We start from the raw sequence: 12,914 nt of genomic DNA, 5'->3' as shown, positions 1-12,914 counted from the left end.
AGGAAACTAAGGCTCAGAGTTACTTGTCCCGCTAGTGCAGGGGTCAGTAAACTTTTTCTGGAAAGAGCTAGATAGTAAATATTTTCGGCTTTGTGGGTCAAACCCCTCTCAAAACTACCCAACTCTGCCACTGTAGTGGAAAAGTAGCCATAGACAGTACCGAAAATTAATGGATGTGGCTGCATTCCAATAAAACTTTATGCAGGAAATTAAAATTTCATACAATTTTGCCATGTCAGGAAAAATTATTCTTCTTTTGATTTTTTCCAATATTCAAAAGTGCAAAAGCTGTGTTTAGTTCCTGGGTGGACAAAGCCAGTTGGTGGCAGAATCTGGCAGGCAGGAGTCCTTTGCCGGCTGCTGGTTAGATGCTGGTTGAGCTGGGCTTGGAATTGTACTCTGCAGGCCGGTGATTTCCAGATCACATCAGCTCCAAGTGCCCCGCTCACCCTTGGCCCCCTGCCCACCATTCAGCTCAGCTTGCTTCCCTGTCCCTCAAGATCTGCTCTCTTTTCAGCTCTATATGCCCAAGTGGACCCAGCCCCCTAAGCCGCCCCTCTTGCTAGGAGGCAGTGTGGGGTTGGCAACAGGCTCTGAATCCCCCAGCCCAGGAAGGTGCGACTGCCCAATCACTCACCAGCTGGGCTGCCTTAAAAAGACCTATAAGAAACCTCCCAGGCCTCAGTTTCCCCATCTGTAAAATGGAACTTAGCAGAGAACCCACTAGCAGGGTTGGAGGCCTAGGTGAGTACTGCCAGGAATCGTGCTTCCACCCTCGGCTGCCTCAGCTTCCCTCTTTCCCTGGTCTATGCCTTCGTATCGGCCTCTCCCTGTCTCCCTCCTCCACCACTTCCTACTTAATGCCGAGAAGGACATCCTGGGTGTCTCTCAGCTGCCTGTCTAGCAGACGAAAGCTTTGAAAAATGAAACTCCTTGGAGGCAGCAGGGAGGCCTGGCTGGGGGCGGCCGCCCGCGGGGGCTCCCCGGAGGGCGGCTCGGTAGCTCCGCGGAGATCTATGGCTGATTATTATGGAAATCAGAGCCCTGCAGCGCGCCTGGGAGGCGCGGGAGCGGGAAGTGGCAAGGCTAGTCTGGAGGCGGCTGGTACCCTCTAACCCGTGCAGCGAGCTGGGGAGGGAGACAAACGGGTGGGGGTGCTGCAGCCTCCTTGGAGCTCCTGGGGCAAGCATGACCCTTCCTGGCCCGGAGCCCACTGCAGCTGGGCTGCGGTCACACTCGGAAGCCTGGGTTCCCAAATTCTGAGGTTCCAGGGTTCATTTCCGCTGAGACCTGAGAAATCCAGCCCCGGTGCTGGATATTCTCATCCAAATAGAAGAAGCTTTTTTGGGGGGGTGAGGGGTGTGGGAGTCAGGCCCCCACCGGGAACAGCCTTGGACATAATGACAAGTGTCATTTATTGAGCATGTACTTTGCTCCCTGCACTGTGCTAAGCTGCTAAGTGTGCTGTGACCATCAACCTAGTTAATCTTTCCATTGATGTTGGTGTTATCACTCCCATTTTATAGATGAGAAAACTGAGGCACAGAGAGGCAAAGCGACGTTCTGACCCTCACACAGCAAAGCAGTCCAGAGCAAAGCAGACCAGACAGATCCGGTCAGTTCTCCCACCTTGGTCTAACCCAAACCAGTTGCAGTGGAATCCATCCCACTCATGATGAGTCTGCGTGTGTTAAAGTAGAACTGTGCTCCACACTTTCCAGTGGCCGATTTTTTGGAAGCAGATCTCCAGGCCCTTCTTTCCAGGCATCTCTGGGTGGACTCGAACCACCAACCTTTCCATTAGCAGCTGAGCATATTAACCCTTTGCATCACCCAGGAACTCCAGAACAGGTCTGTTGTTGGGTGCCCTCAAGTCAATTTTCCAATTTTAGACTCATAGCAATCTCATGTGACAGAGCAGAACTGCCCCCTAGAGTTTTCTAGACTTTACAGGAGCAGAGAGCCAGGTCTTTTCTCTCTTGGAGCTGCTGAGTGGGTTTGAACTGCCAGCCTTTCGTTTAGCAGTCGAGCCCTTATCCATTGTGCCATCAGGGCTCCTTAGAACAGGTCTAGTAAGCCTTATATCATGACCAGTGCGCTTGAGGTGAGCCAGGAGTGCAGCCCCTCCTCCCAGCCATCACATTCTGGAGAAAGGAGACAATCTCAGCTTAAAAGTGATAGAGGAAATAAAAATGGGGAAGTCAGATGGGTTTGGCCACTCTGTAAACCAGAAAAATGGCCCTGATAGAAAGGCAAGCAGCGGCCTTGGAAAAAAATCTCTGTAGCAAGCAAGAGGGGCCATGGGATCTGTTATCTTTGCTCTGTAACAGCCCTGGCTGACAGGCAAGGAAAGGGAAAAACCCTCAGGTAAGCTGGCAAAGGGCAAGAGCAGCCTATTCGCATGATAAGGAAATGCAAATGTTTAACTACCGAGTGGAAAAAACTCATTCTTACTTGCAGACGTAAAAGAAATGAAAACTTTAATACATGCAATTCCAAGCAAATTAAAAAATATTTTAAAACATGAAGCTATCTTAATGTATCACTGAATAACTATAACTATATTTAATTGAGCTCTTGTTACACGCCTGGCACTCCTTAAAGAGCTCTACAAATGTTAGCTACCAGAATCGTCATGATGGCTCCATTTCACAGAAGAGGAAACTGAGGCTGAGAGAGGTTAATTACAGAATAATTATGTAATTTACCCAAGGTTCCACAGCGGGTGCGTAGCTGAGCACAGCCATCTGTCTGTGGATTTAGAAAGCAGGGGGCATACCTAATTGCCTTGGAACTTGCTGTCATCGTTGTGACATGCTGCAGAGTCGGCTGTGACTCATAGCGACCCCACGTATAACAGAATAAAATGCTGCCCGGTCCTGTGCCATCCCCACAAGAGCAGGTATGTTGCAGCCACTGTGCCAGTCCATCTCGTTGAGAGTCTCCCTCTTTTTCCCTGACCTTCTACTTTACCAAGAAGGGTGCCCTTCTCCAGGGATTAGTCCCTCCTGATAATGTGTCCAAAGTCTCGCCATCCTTGCTCCTAAGGAGCATTCTGGCTGTACTTCTTCCAAGACAGATTTATGCTTTCTTCTGGCAGTCCATGGCGTATGCAATATCCTTCACCAACATCATATTTCAGATGCGTCAATTCTTTGGTTTTCCTTTTTTTGTTGTCCAGCATATGAGGCAATTAGAAACACCATGGCTTGGGTCAGACACACCTTAGTCCTCAAAGTGGTATCTTTGCTTTTTAACATTTTAAAGAGGTCGTTTGTAGCAGATTTTCCCAAGGCAATCCATTTCATTTCTTGACTGCTGCTTCCATGGATCCAAGTAGGATGAAATCCTTGAAACCTCAATCTTTTTTCTGTTTATCATGATGTTGCTTATTGGCCCAGTTGTGAGGATTTTTGTTTTCTTTATGCTGCTGTGTAATCTATTCTGAAGGCTGTAGTCTATTACCTTTATCAGGACTTGTTAGGCATGCAAATTCTCAGGCCTCAACCCAGACCTGGTGAATCGGAGACTCTGGGAGTGGGCCCAGTGATCCACTGCTTCAGTAGAACTGTGCTCTGGAGGGTTTGCAATGACTGATTTTTCAGAAGTAAATATCCAGGCCTTTCTTCTCAGGCACCTCTGGGTGGGCTCAAACCTCCAATTTTTTCGTTAGCTGCCAATCGTGTTAACTGTTTGAACCACCCAGGGACTCCTCACCCTAAGTACACACCAAGTATTTGGGAAGATGGTAGGATGCTACTTGCCAGCCCCATGAAGTTAGGTGGCCATGTGATTTGGTTTGGCCAATGAAATGTGAGTGGAAATGATGTGTTGCATCCAGACAGAAGTTGAAAGAGCTGCCGCCTTCTGTTACAGTGTCCCTGGCAACCAAGATGGCGCCTCCTCAGCTTGGGTCCCCGAGTGTCCCTGATGCACAACCCCCACCCAACCCTAGCTTCCCATCCCCACTGGGCATGCACTACTAGCAAGATACAAACGCTTGTGTGTGAAGCCACTGAGATGTGGAAGCTATTCGTTATCCCAGCATAACCTAACCTGTCCTGACTGGTATACATGGGGAAATGCTGATTCCATGATGCTAAGGAAATGATGAAGGATCCCTGGTGGTGCAATGTTTAAAGCACTCGGCTGCTAACTGAAAGATCAGTGGTTCGAACCCACCAGCCGCTCCTCAGGAGAAAAGACCTGGCAATCTGCTCCCGTAAAGAATATAGCCTAAGAAACCCTATGGGGTAGTTCTATTCCTTCCTATAGGGTCGCTATGAGTCACACAACAAGAAGGAGCTCAGTTCTACTCTGACATACATACGATCGCCATAAACTGGGATCAGCTCAACGGCAACAGGTGTCGGTAAAACATGAAGCATCTAGGGAAACCCTGGTAGCATAGTGGTTAAGTGCTATGGCTGCTAACCAAAAGGTCGGCAGTTTGAATCCGCCAGGTGCTCCTTGGAAACTCTAAGGGGCAGTTCTAATCTGTCCTATAGAATCGCTATGAGTCGGAATCGACTCGACGGCAGTGGGTTTTTAAAGCATATAGGTTTGTTGGAAATAATCTGAAATAAGCCAAGTGGAGGAATTCTTGGTCTCATTTTTTTCTTCCTCTTTATTGCATTTCCCAATTTCCTGCAATGAGCATGTTTTATTATTATTTTTAAGTGGAGGACATTTTATTAAAAAAATAATTTCTTTGGGTTAAAGCTGGGTCATCTCTGGGCTCTTTTTTATTAAATGAAAATCCCTTGTGGGAGGGAGAAAGAGAAGAGAGTTAAGCTTTAGCCTCAAAGGATCAAAGGGACTGAAAAGGTTGAGAAGTTAATCCACCTCTTCTGCTCCAGTCTCCAGCCGGCTGCTGGGTCCTACTGACCCTCCACAACTCCACGGAAATGCTTTGATCAGATGCCACTTCCTGGCTGTGTGCCTCTGGGCAAGTCATCAGGCTCTCTGAGCCTCCATGTTCTCATCTGTTAAATGGGAATAACCCTGCCTGCCTCCTGGGCTACTGGAGGATGGAGGAGATGATGCATGCTCAGTATATGTGGTGTTCCTGGCCTCTATCTTCTTCATGGAACCCCTGTGTTCGGTGACTGGGGTATGTCCCTTAACCTGTGTAAGCCTCAGTTTCTCTGGAAGGAAGGGAAAGATGATATTATAGGCTACGCATTTCTGGATGAGGCTGGAAGTCCAGAACTGAAGCAGAGAGAGAAAAGGAGAAGACCCATGGGCCTTGGAGAGAGGGGGACCTGAGCCCAGCACTAGAGCCTGGAACTCTGCTCTCCTTGAACCCCGGCAGCCCCAGACCATGAGCCCAGCTCACCAAAGGCCAAAACTCTGAACACGCGTCAGGTTGGGACAAAATCAGGTGTTGAGTCTCCTTTGGAGGTTCCGTAACCAGCACTCCTTGTTTTTCTGAAATCTCCAGGGTCCTGAAGGAGCCCTGGGGGCTGCAGGCTTCCTGCTGGAGAAAGGCTTCAGCTGGGCCTGGAAGGCTAGGACCGGCAACACCTGTTACCTGCGGGGCTTCTGTTCAGAGAACTTTCTCTCAGGCCCCCAAGTGACACCCCGTCACAAACACAGTACCGTTACCAGTTACCATCCAGCCGGCCCCGACTCACGGCAGCCCACGTACGTCCGTGTGGAACTGTGCTCCACAGGGTTTTCAGTGGCCGATTTTCCAGAAGCGGGTGTCAGGCCTTTTTTCTGAGGCACCTCTGGGTGGACTCAAACCTCCAACCTTTTGGTTAACAGCCAACCGTGTTAACTGTTTGTTCCACCTGCGTTTTTGTTGTTAGTTGCCATCAAGTCAATTCCGACCCATGGTGACCCCGCATGTGCAGGGTAAAACTGCTCCACGGGGTTTTCAAGGCTGTGGTCTTTCAGAAGCAGATCGCCAGGCCTGTCTTCCGAGGCAGCTCTGTGTGGTTTTGAACCACCAACTTTTTGGTTGTTTGTGCCACCTAGGTGCCTGCACCACCCAGGGAATGGCAGCTGTTTGCCAGAGACTGGTGGGGGCCAGGCTCCTTGCATCCATTAGCAGTCCACACCACACTGCTTTGAGGCAGGGCTTGGGGAGACTTGTAAAGCGCAATAGTTAATTGGAATTGGGACTCCCAGAGATGTTCCTCAGACTCAGTGTGACCCTGTTAATCTCTCCTCTTCCCAAGTCTTACTCCTACCTGTCTTTTCCTGGGCCAGTTGGGTGTCCTCACCCTCCCACAAGTCTTAACCCTAGGGGCCATCAAGCCTCCTCCCCCTGCCCTCAAATCCATGCTGCCTGGGTCCTAGCCTAGCTACCACCTTATCCCTCATTCACCTTCTCTGGGCTCCTGGTGGCCACCTGGCCTCCTTAATCCACTACAAGCAGATAAAGGGACACCCCCAAACAGCCCCAACCTGCCTCTCTTCTGCTTTGACCCTTCCTCAGATCCCCATTGCCAGCCAGATGAAGCCTGACCTCTGTGGCCCTCTAGTCCACTCCCAGCTTCTGTTCCACCCCAAGCCCTGCTGTTCCAGGGGCAGGCCCCTCCAGGCCCAGTGAAGAGTTCAACAACCCCCCAACATGCCAAACTCTTCGCTGTTTGGGGGCTTTATGCATTTCATATCAGAAGTCCCCCCGCTGCCTGGCAGGTGTCTCCCCAGCTCCCCCCCCCGCCCCCGCCACACTCCCATCCACATCCCTATCACTGCCCCTTTCGCTTGAGGTCATTGCTTCCTTCTGTCTCCCCTGCCTCTGGCTGGCATTTGCCTCTGATTCATCCCCGTTTCTCCTGGAGCCCTGGTACCGCCAGCCCAGCCTTAAGTGCCAGCATGTTCTTCCCCAACGAGGCCCCACGGAGTCTGGCTTTTCTCCTGGAGGGAAGTCGTGGATTTTAGGCAGAGAAGGCTGTGCTCACAGCTGTCTCGAGGAAGATGAATCTGGTGGAATGAAGCTGCCAGACCGGAAGGGGGTGGAGAGGCCGCGTGGTAGGGACCAGCCCTCTCTGCAGGGGCAGGGGTTTGGGAGGGGAGGCAGCTGGCTGAACATGCCCCAGGGAGCCCCGGCACCAGGCAAGACACTATATCCTCCACCGCATCAAATTCCCGTCACCTCCCTGGGAGTTTATACGTGGGGGTGTGGGTCCAGACAGGCCCAGCCACTTGTCCAAGGTCACACAGCACTTTGGGGCAGGGCCAGGATTTCGAGGTGTGTCCCACTCCTGGGCTTTGCTCTTCAGCCATTCTGGGTGACGTCTGGTGGCTGGCAGGGTGGGAGAAGGGCAGACAGGCTGGGTGGTTAGGTCCCTGGTGCCCTCAGAGGCCAGGCTTTCAGGACCTTCCAGGGGTGGTCCTTCCTGGCTGGAAGGAGGTGCCCAAGGCGGGCGGCACTCTGGTGGGAGGAGGCCTGCCTTTGATTCTTTGCCGCTCCTGCTCTGCGGACCCCCCGGGGAAAGCCTGAGTCATCGCTGAGCCCGGCAAATGCAAACGTATTTAACTCCTTTCATTGTTCCTAATAAATCAATTTCTTCAGGCCTCTCACACCTGCCACTCGACTCCTGGCTGCCGCAAGGTCTCCTGTCTCCTCAGCACCCCAGTCACAGGGCCCCAGCACCAGCACTGGGTCACCAGGGCTCAGGACAGAGGTTTTCCCACTTCCTGGAGACCAGGCAGGGGTCTCCCGTGCCCTTTTGGCCCTCTTGCCCTCTCCTGCTCCATCCAGGGCATCCATCCTGTGCTGGGCTGTCTGCCCCTGTGGTGGGATGTCCTCTGTTCAGCCTTCCAGAGTGTTCCTGGATCCCCAGGCAGGACTTCACGCCGTGAGAGCTTTGAGGATGAAGAGTTCAGCCAGCAACCTGCACAAAGTTCAGCCCTGGTCAGAGGCCAGCCCCCCTCCACCTTGCATCCTCTTGGCCCACCACAGTCTTGCCCTGCCCTGGGTCTTGTGTTTGGGGCCCGAGGAAGCCCCAGCAAGACCTTGTTCTATTCTGCATCCTTGTCTTGGCTCCTATGGGCCCCTTTGGCTGGAAGGTCCAGGCCTCCGCTTAGCTAATCTTTCATGGGCACCTCCTCCAAGAAGCCTTCAAAGATCTTTACTCTCTACCGTGAATTTTCCCTCCCCAATGACCCCAGCCTGTTGTACTTCCATGGGTGCACACACAGTCTGCCTTTTAATGGTAAGCACTTACATAACCCTGAGTAGGTGCCCCAGACTGTTCTGAGAGCTTGCATGTATTTAATTATCCCCATTTTATAGATAGGAAAGCTGAGGTGCAGAGTTTAGGAAACTTGCTTAAGAAAGAGTAAGTGGTAGAGTTGGGCCTCCAACCCAGGCCCTGTGGTCCCAGAGTAATGGCTCTCACTGCCGCCCCCCTGTGGCCTCTTGCAGTAAGTGACTTTTGCGCTATCTGCTGGTCTGTCTCCTTTCCTCCTAGAGCAGCGGCTGCGTTGCACCCATGTCTGGGACCCACTGGGACACAGAAGTCCCTGTTAAAGCCCTGTGTCATGGAACTCACTGGTTCAACCCCTCAGGAAAATAATGCCCAGAGAGGGTGAGCGACTAGCTCAGCATCCACAGCCTGAAGGTAAAAGAGCTGGAGTAGCCTGCCTCCCAGGCTGAGTAGGGGAGACTGTGTCCAGGGAAGAGGGGAGGGACCCTGGTGTCTGTTGGACTGCTCGAGCCCGCAGACCCTAGTGGATCAGCTGCTCTCCCTCCCACACCCCGCCCCTGGTGCCCAGGCCAGGACTTTGCTCTGGACAGAGGCTCATCCCTGCAAGGGGCAGCTGGTCAGGGCCCCAGTCTGGCTGAGGTGTCAGAGCCTTTCATTCATGGGTGGTGGGAGCCCCCTGCTGCCCAGAGTGAGCAGTGGCGGAATGGCGGGCAGGTGGGCAGATGCCACCCTGGGAGGGAAGTCAAGGGGCCTGGGCCAAAGAGTCAGAGCCAGACACACCCAGTTCCTGTTGGTGATGCGGGATGGTGGGATGGTGACTAGGCTCTGCCTGCCTCTCAGACCACTCCCCCACCCCCCTAACAGCACTGATGTTCTTGCGGTTCCCTGTACCTCCAGACATTTGCCCCTGCTGGTGCTGAGCCCAGAGTGCCTTTCATCAAGTGACTTCAGTCTAACCAGCAATGATTGTGCACCTACTGTGTGCCAGGCACGGAGCAAGTGCACAGCCTGGCTGGTGAGGAGCTCCCAATCCAGTGGGAGGATAGACAGGGGCAAGCTCACTGCAATACCAGGTGGCAGCCCTACCCCAGCCTGGCTGCTTCCTCTAAGAAGCCTCCCCAGATTGCCTCTCTGCCCAACCCAGCCCTCCACTGGCCCCTGTGCCCTGCTCTATTCCAGCTCATGTCACCTGGGCTGTAACTGGTTGTTCACACCTGTCTTCCCCACTAGACTTGAGCTCCATTTGAGGGTAGGGGCTTTGTCCTGATATCTTTGGACTCTTGATTCTGTGCATGGAGTCTGGTACACAGTAGGTGCTCAATAAGCATGGCCTGAATGAACATGTGGATAAGTTGATTATTCCAACGGTGGAATTTCAGGCAGGCTGCTGGGTTAGGGTACGGGGTGAACTCGGTGCCCTGCACGTCCTAAGGTGGCTGTCTAGAGTCCTAGAACCCAGGACCACCAGAATGCAAGCCCCGTACAGGCAGGGATTCTGCCTTCTTCCACCAGTGCCTGGAACAGTGCCTGGTACACAGCAAGCACTCAGTAAATGTTTGGTGAGAGCACAAATAAATGAAGGTTACCAAATTCAAGGCACTCAGTAGCACCCCAAGTGATCATTTAAGCCAGTCTGGGCTCTCATCCCTCTAGTGACAGGGAGCTTTTTACCTATTTCCCGAAGCAGCAGCCTTTTCCGTCTCGGGTCAGCGCTGCCTGATAAAAAGCTCTTTGGCCTTTCCTTGGGCTTGGCAGAACTCGCTCAGACTGCCCTTGCCCCACAGGAGCCCTGTCCCTGGGGCCCAGCTACTGGGGACTTTTCCTGTCTAGCTTAGCAGCCCCAGTACCTTCAAGAATGAAGTTCCAGACCCCTCTGAGTGCCTACCCTGCCCAGTCTGACCCATCCTCATTTGCAGGGACAGAGTGAAGGGCTAAAGTGGGGCCTGGGTGGTAGACGTGGCCATGGAGAGGACAGAGCCCCAGTCACGAGCTGGATCATGAGCTTTATTCTCGCCTCTGAGTGATTTCCAGAACAGCCGCTTGTACCCGGAAGGTCACTGTTTCCACCCACTTAGTGGTGGAGGAGGAAGTTGAGGACCAGAGAGGGCAAGGAGTGGGCCAAAGTCACTCAGCCAGTGTGTGCCAGAGGCAAGAGAGGACCTCCATCCAGCCTCCTGACTCGCAGCCCAGTTCTCCTTCCACAATTCCTGACTGCCACTTTATGGGCCAAATGGGGCGACAGAGGTAGAGCTCAGCTCCCAGGCTGGGGTCTGCAGAAGCCCTCAGATATCCAGCAAGGCCTCTGCTTTATCTTCCAGCAGATGCCAACCCAGACCCTTGCTGGTGCAATATCATTACCAGATGCTTGCACACCTCCAGGGACAGGAATCTCACCACCTCACAAGGCAGCTACTCCATTCTTGAGCAGCCCAGGCCCTGTGGAAGGGTGTGTGTGTAGGGGGGGAGGGGCTGCCCTTGGAGCTGCTGCTCCTCCTGGGGAATCCACCCGGCTCCTGCTCGCCCACACAGCTTGGCAGTGGGGCAGAGGCAACTCCATCTGCTGTTCCCCTGCCAGGGAATTTCCCTCCAGGAACTCTCTGGGGCCTGTGTGAAGGGGCGAGAAGTGCTTCTAAGAAGCAGCCTGTTCATGGAATCCTCCTCCAGGCTGGGTGCTCCCTGGAGACAGAGCCGCTTGCCTGGGCGGGGATGTCAGCTCTACTCTGGTAGGACTGCTGCAGCGGGTCTTGGGACTCTGGGGCTCACTGGGGCCGTCTGTCACACCACAGTACCCCTGGCCTGTGGTCCAGCAGGGAAGCTGTGGCTGAGACTCTGCCTCACCAGGCATGAGCCCTGTGTCTCTCATCAGCTCTGCTCTCGCCTCCAGGCAGCCCTCCTGATAACAACGTACAAAGCACAGTCTTCTCGGTCTCTTGGTTAAACTGCCAGTCTTGCTTGAGTTCCATCTGTCTGGGATGCTCTCTGGTGTTTCCTTGAGGGGTCCCACCTGCCGCTTTCCTTTGAACGGACTTCCTTGAAGGAAGCTCTTGATTCCCTGGTGACCTTCCACCCACGGCCTGCCCCGGCTCAGTAAACAGATACAGGCTCTTGAGCTGAAAGCTCCTCAGGGGAGGCCCAGTGTAATCTTGACCTTCGCCGAGAGGAGGCAGTTGGGGAGGAGAAGGCTGCCCAGCTGACCGCTGCACCCCTCCCCTCCCGCCCCAAACTGGGGCTGCTCCTGCCATGCCTGGGGGTGGGGGTGGTGCCAGTACCCAGTATCCAAAGTGGGCTTTGAGAAACAGCCACAGAGCTCAAAGGGGCCAAGACACCTCTAGTCCAAACACCTCATTTGGTCAAGACCCAGAGAGGATGCATGACGAAGCAGAGGTCACACAGTGAGTTGGAGACGAAGGTGGGACAGGAACCCTGGGGTTCAAGCTCCTGGCGTCTCCAGGGGTCCTCTCCATGGGACTGAGCTGTGTATGTGATGAGCCCTGCTCAGGCAGAGGGCCACCCAATCTCCTGAGCTCCAGTTCCTGCCCCACTGTCAGCTGACATCTGAAGACCAGGAAAGGGTGCACTAGGGGTGAGAGGTGGGTCTCCAGGCACCACAAGTTGTGGGGTTCCCAGGATGCCGGCCCCCAGAGCCATCTCCCCAGGAAGCTCACTGCTTGCTGGTAATCTTCTTCTTTCTAGCAGAGACTAGGTCATAGAAGGGGACGCGGGTGATGCTGGCTCTGGAACAAGAGTGGGAGAGAGGATTTCAGGGCTGGGCTGGCGGTCATGGGGTCTTGTCTCCACAGGCCTGTAATGACGGGCATCGGACTCCCAGAGAGCACCAGCCGGCCCCGCTGCAGGGAGAGGGCCAGAAGACCTCAACAAGGATGGATCCAGGGCGAGTCCAGTCAAGCAGCCTAACTCAGCATCCCAGGGGCAGGGCTGGAGCCAGTAAGGCCTCAGGTTGGGAACTGAGAGCCTTGGGAATTCTGCCCCGAAGGGTTCCTGGACCCCTCCTTTGGGTTCCCATCACGACTTTTAGAAGGAGGTGGAAAGAGCCCTGGGTAGGGGCCAGTAGACTTGCTTGCTGTCCTGGCCTTGCCGCTCACGGGCTGTGGCCCTGGGCAAGTCCCTCCCCTCTCTGGGCCTCGGTTTCTGGATTTCTAAATGGGGATAGTAATGCCCACTGCCTCTCATGGTAACATCCAGCCTCAAGAGGATAGAATCACTCTGTGAGGGAGTGTGGCTACTGCCTACTCATCCCTGCCTCATTTCAGACCCCCAAGTCTCTCCCTGGTTTGGGATGACAACATCTGCCCTTCCACTGCCCACCTCAAAGCTAGCCCCTCAACTGTGGCTTTTCTTACTTGACCACACCCTGGCCTGTTTACCTGGCTCCCTATTGCCCCCAGAAGAAACCCAAGCTCACCACCATGGCCTTGCCATCTGCTGCAGCCTCATCTCCCACTGCCTAGCCCTCACACTGCCCAGCTCTGGACTTCCTGGCCACACCCTGACCGGCCTGCATTTATCCCACATCACCTGGCCCTGGATTGTCCAGCCCCCACACTGCCTGGTCTGCACCGACCTCCCACAGCCAGGCCTGCATTGCCCAGCCCCCATCCTGCCCAGCACCCATGCTTCCTGGCCTCACACATCGCAGCACCCACTCCCCAGAACCCTGGGATGCTCTCCAGGCAGGCCCCACACTGACCTGCCTGCTTGTCTTTGTCCACACTGGTCCTTCACCTGGAA

General features: G+C 54.0%; 1 protein-coding gene across 3 annotated transcripts in view; it reads right to left on the bottom strand.

The window, feature by feature from the left end:
- Positions 1 to 10,148: 10,148 nt before the first annotated feature.
- The window catches only part of CYTH4 (cytohesin 4), a 38,819-nt gene continuing 36,053 nt past the window's right edge, over positions 10,149 to 12,914 (bottom strand). For all 3 annotated transcript variants that reach the window (XM_049884368.1, XM_049884370.1, XM_049884371.1), the window contains one exon: positions 10,149 to 11,899. In XM_049884368.1, coding sequence (XP_049740325.1) covers positions 11,827 to 11,899 — 73 coding nt within the window. In that variant the 3' untranslated portion in view covers positions 10,149 to 11,826. The remainder of the gene's footprint in view (positions 11,900 to 12,914) is intronic.

The sequence above is a fragment of the Elephas maximus genome, chromosome 4 (assembly GCF_024166365.1).
Source record: "Elephas maximus indicus isolate mEleMax1 chromosome 4, mEleMax1 primary haplotype, whole genome shotgun sequence".
Classification (NCBI taxonomy): Eukaryota; Metazoa; Chordata; class Mammalia; order Proboscidea; family Elephantidae; genus Elephas; species Elephas maximus.
This window is presented reverse-complemented; position numbering and strand designations above follow the sequence as displayed.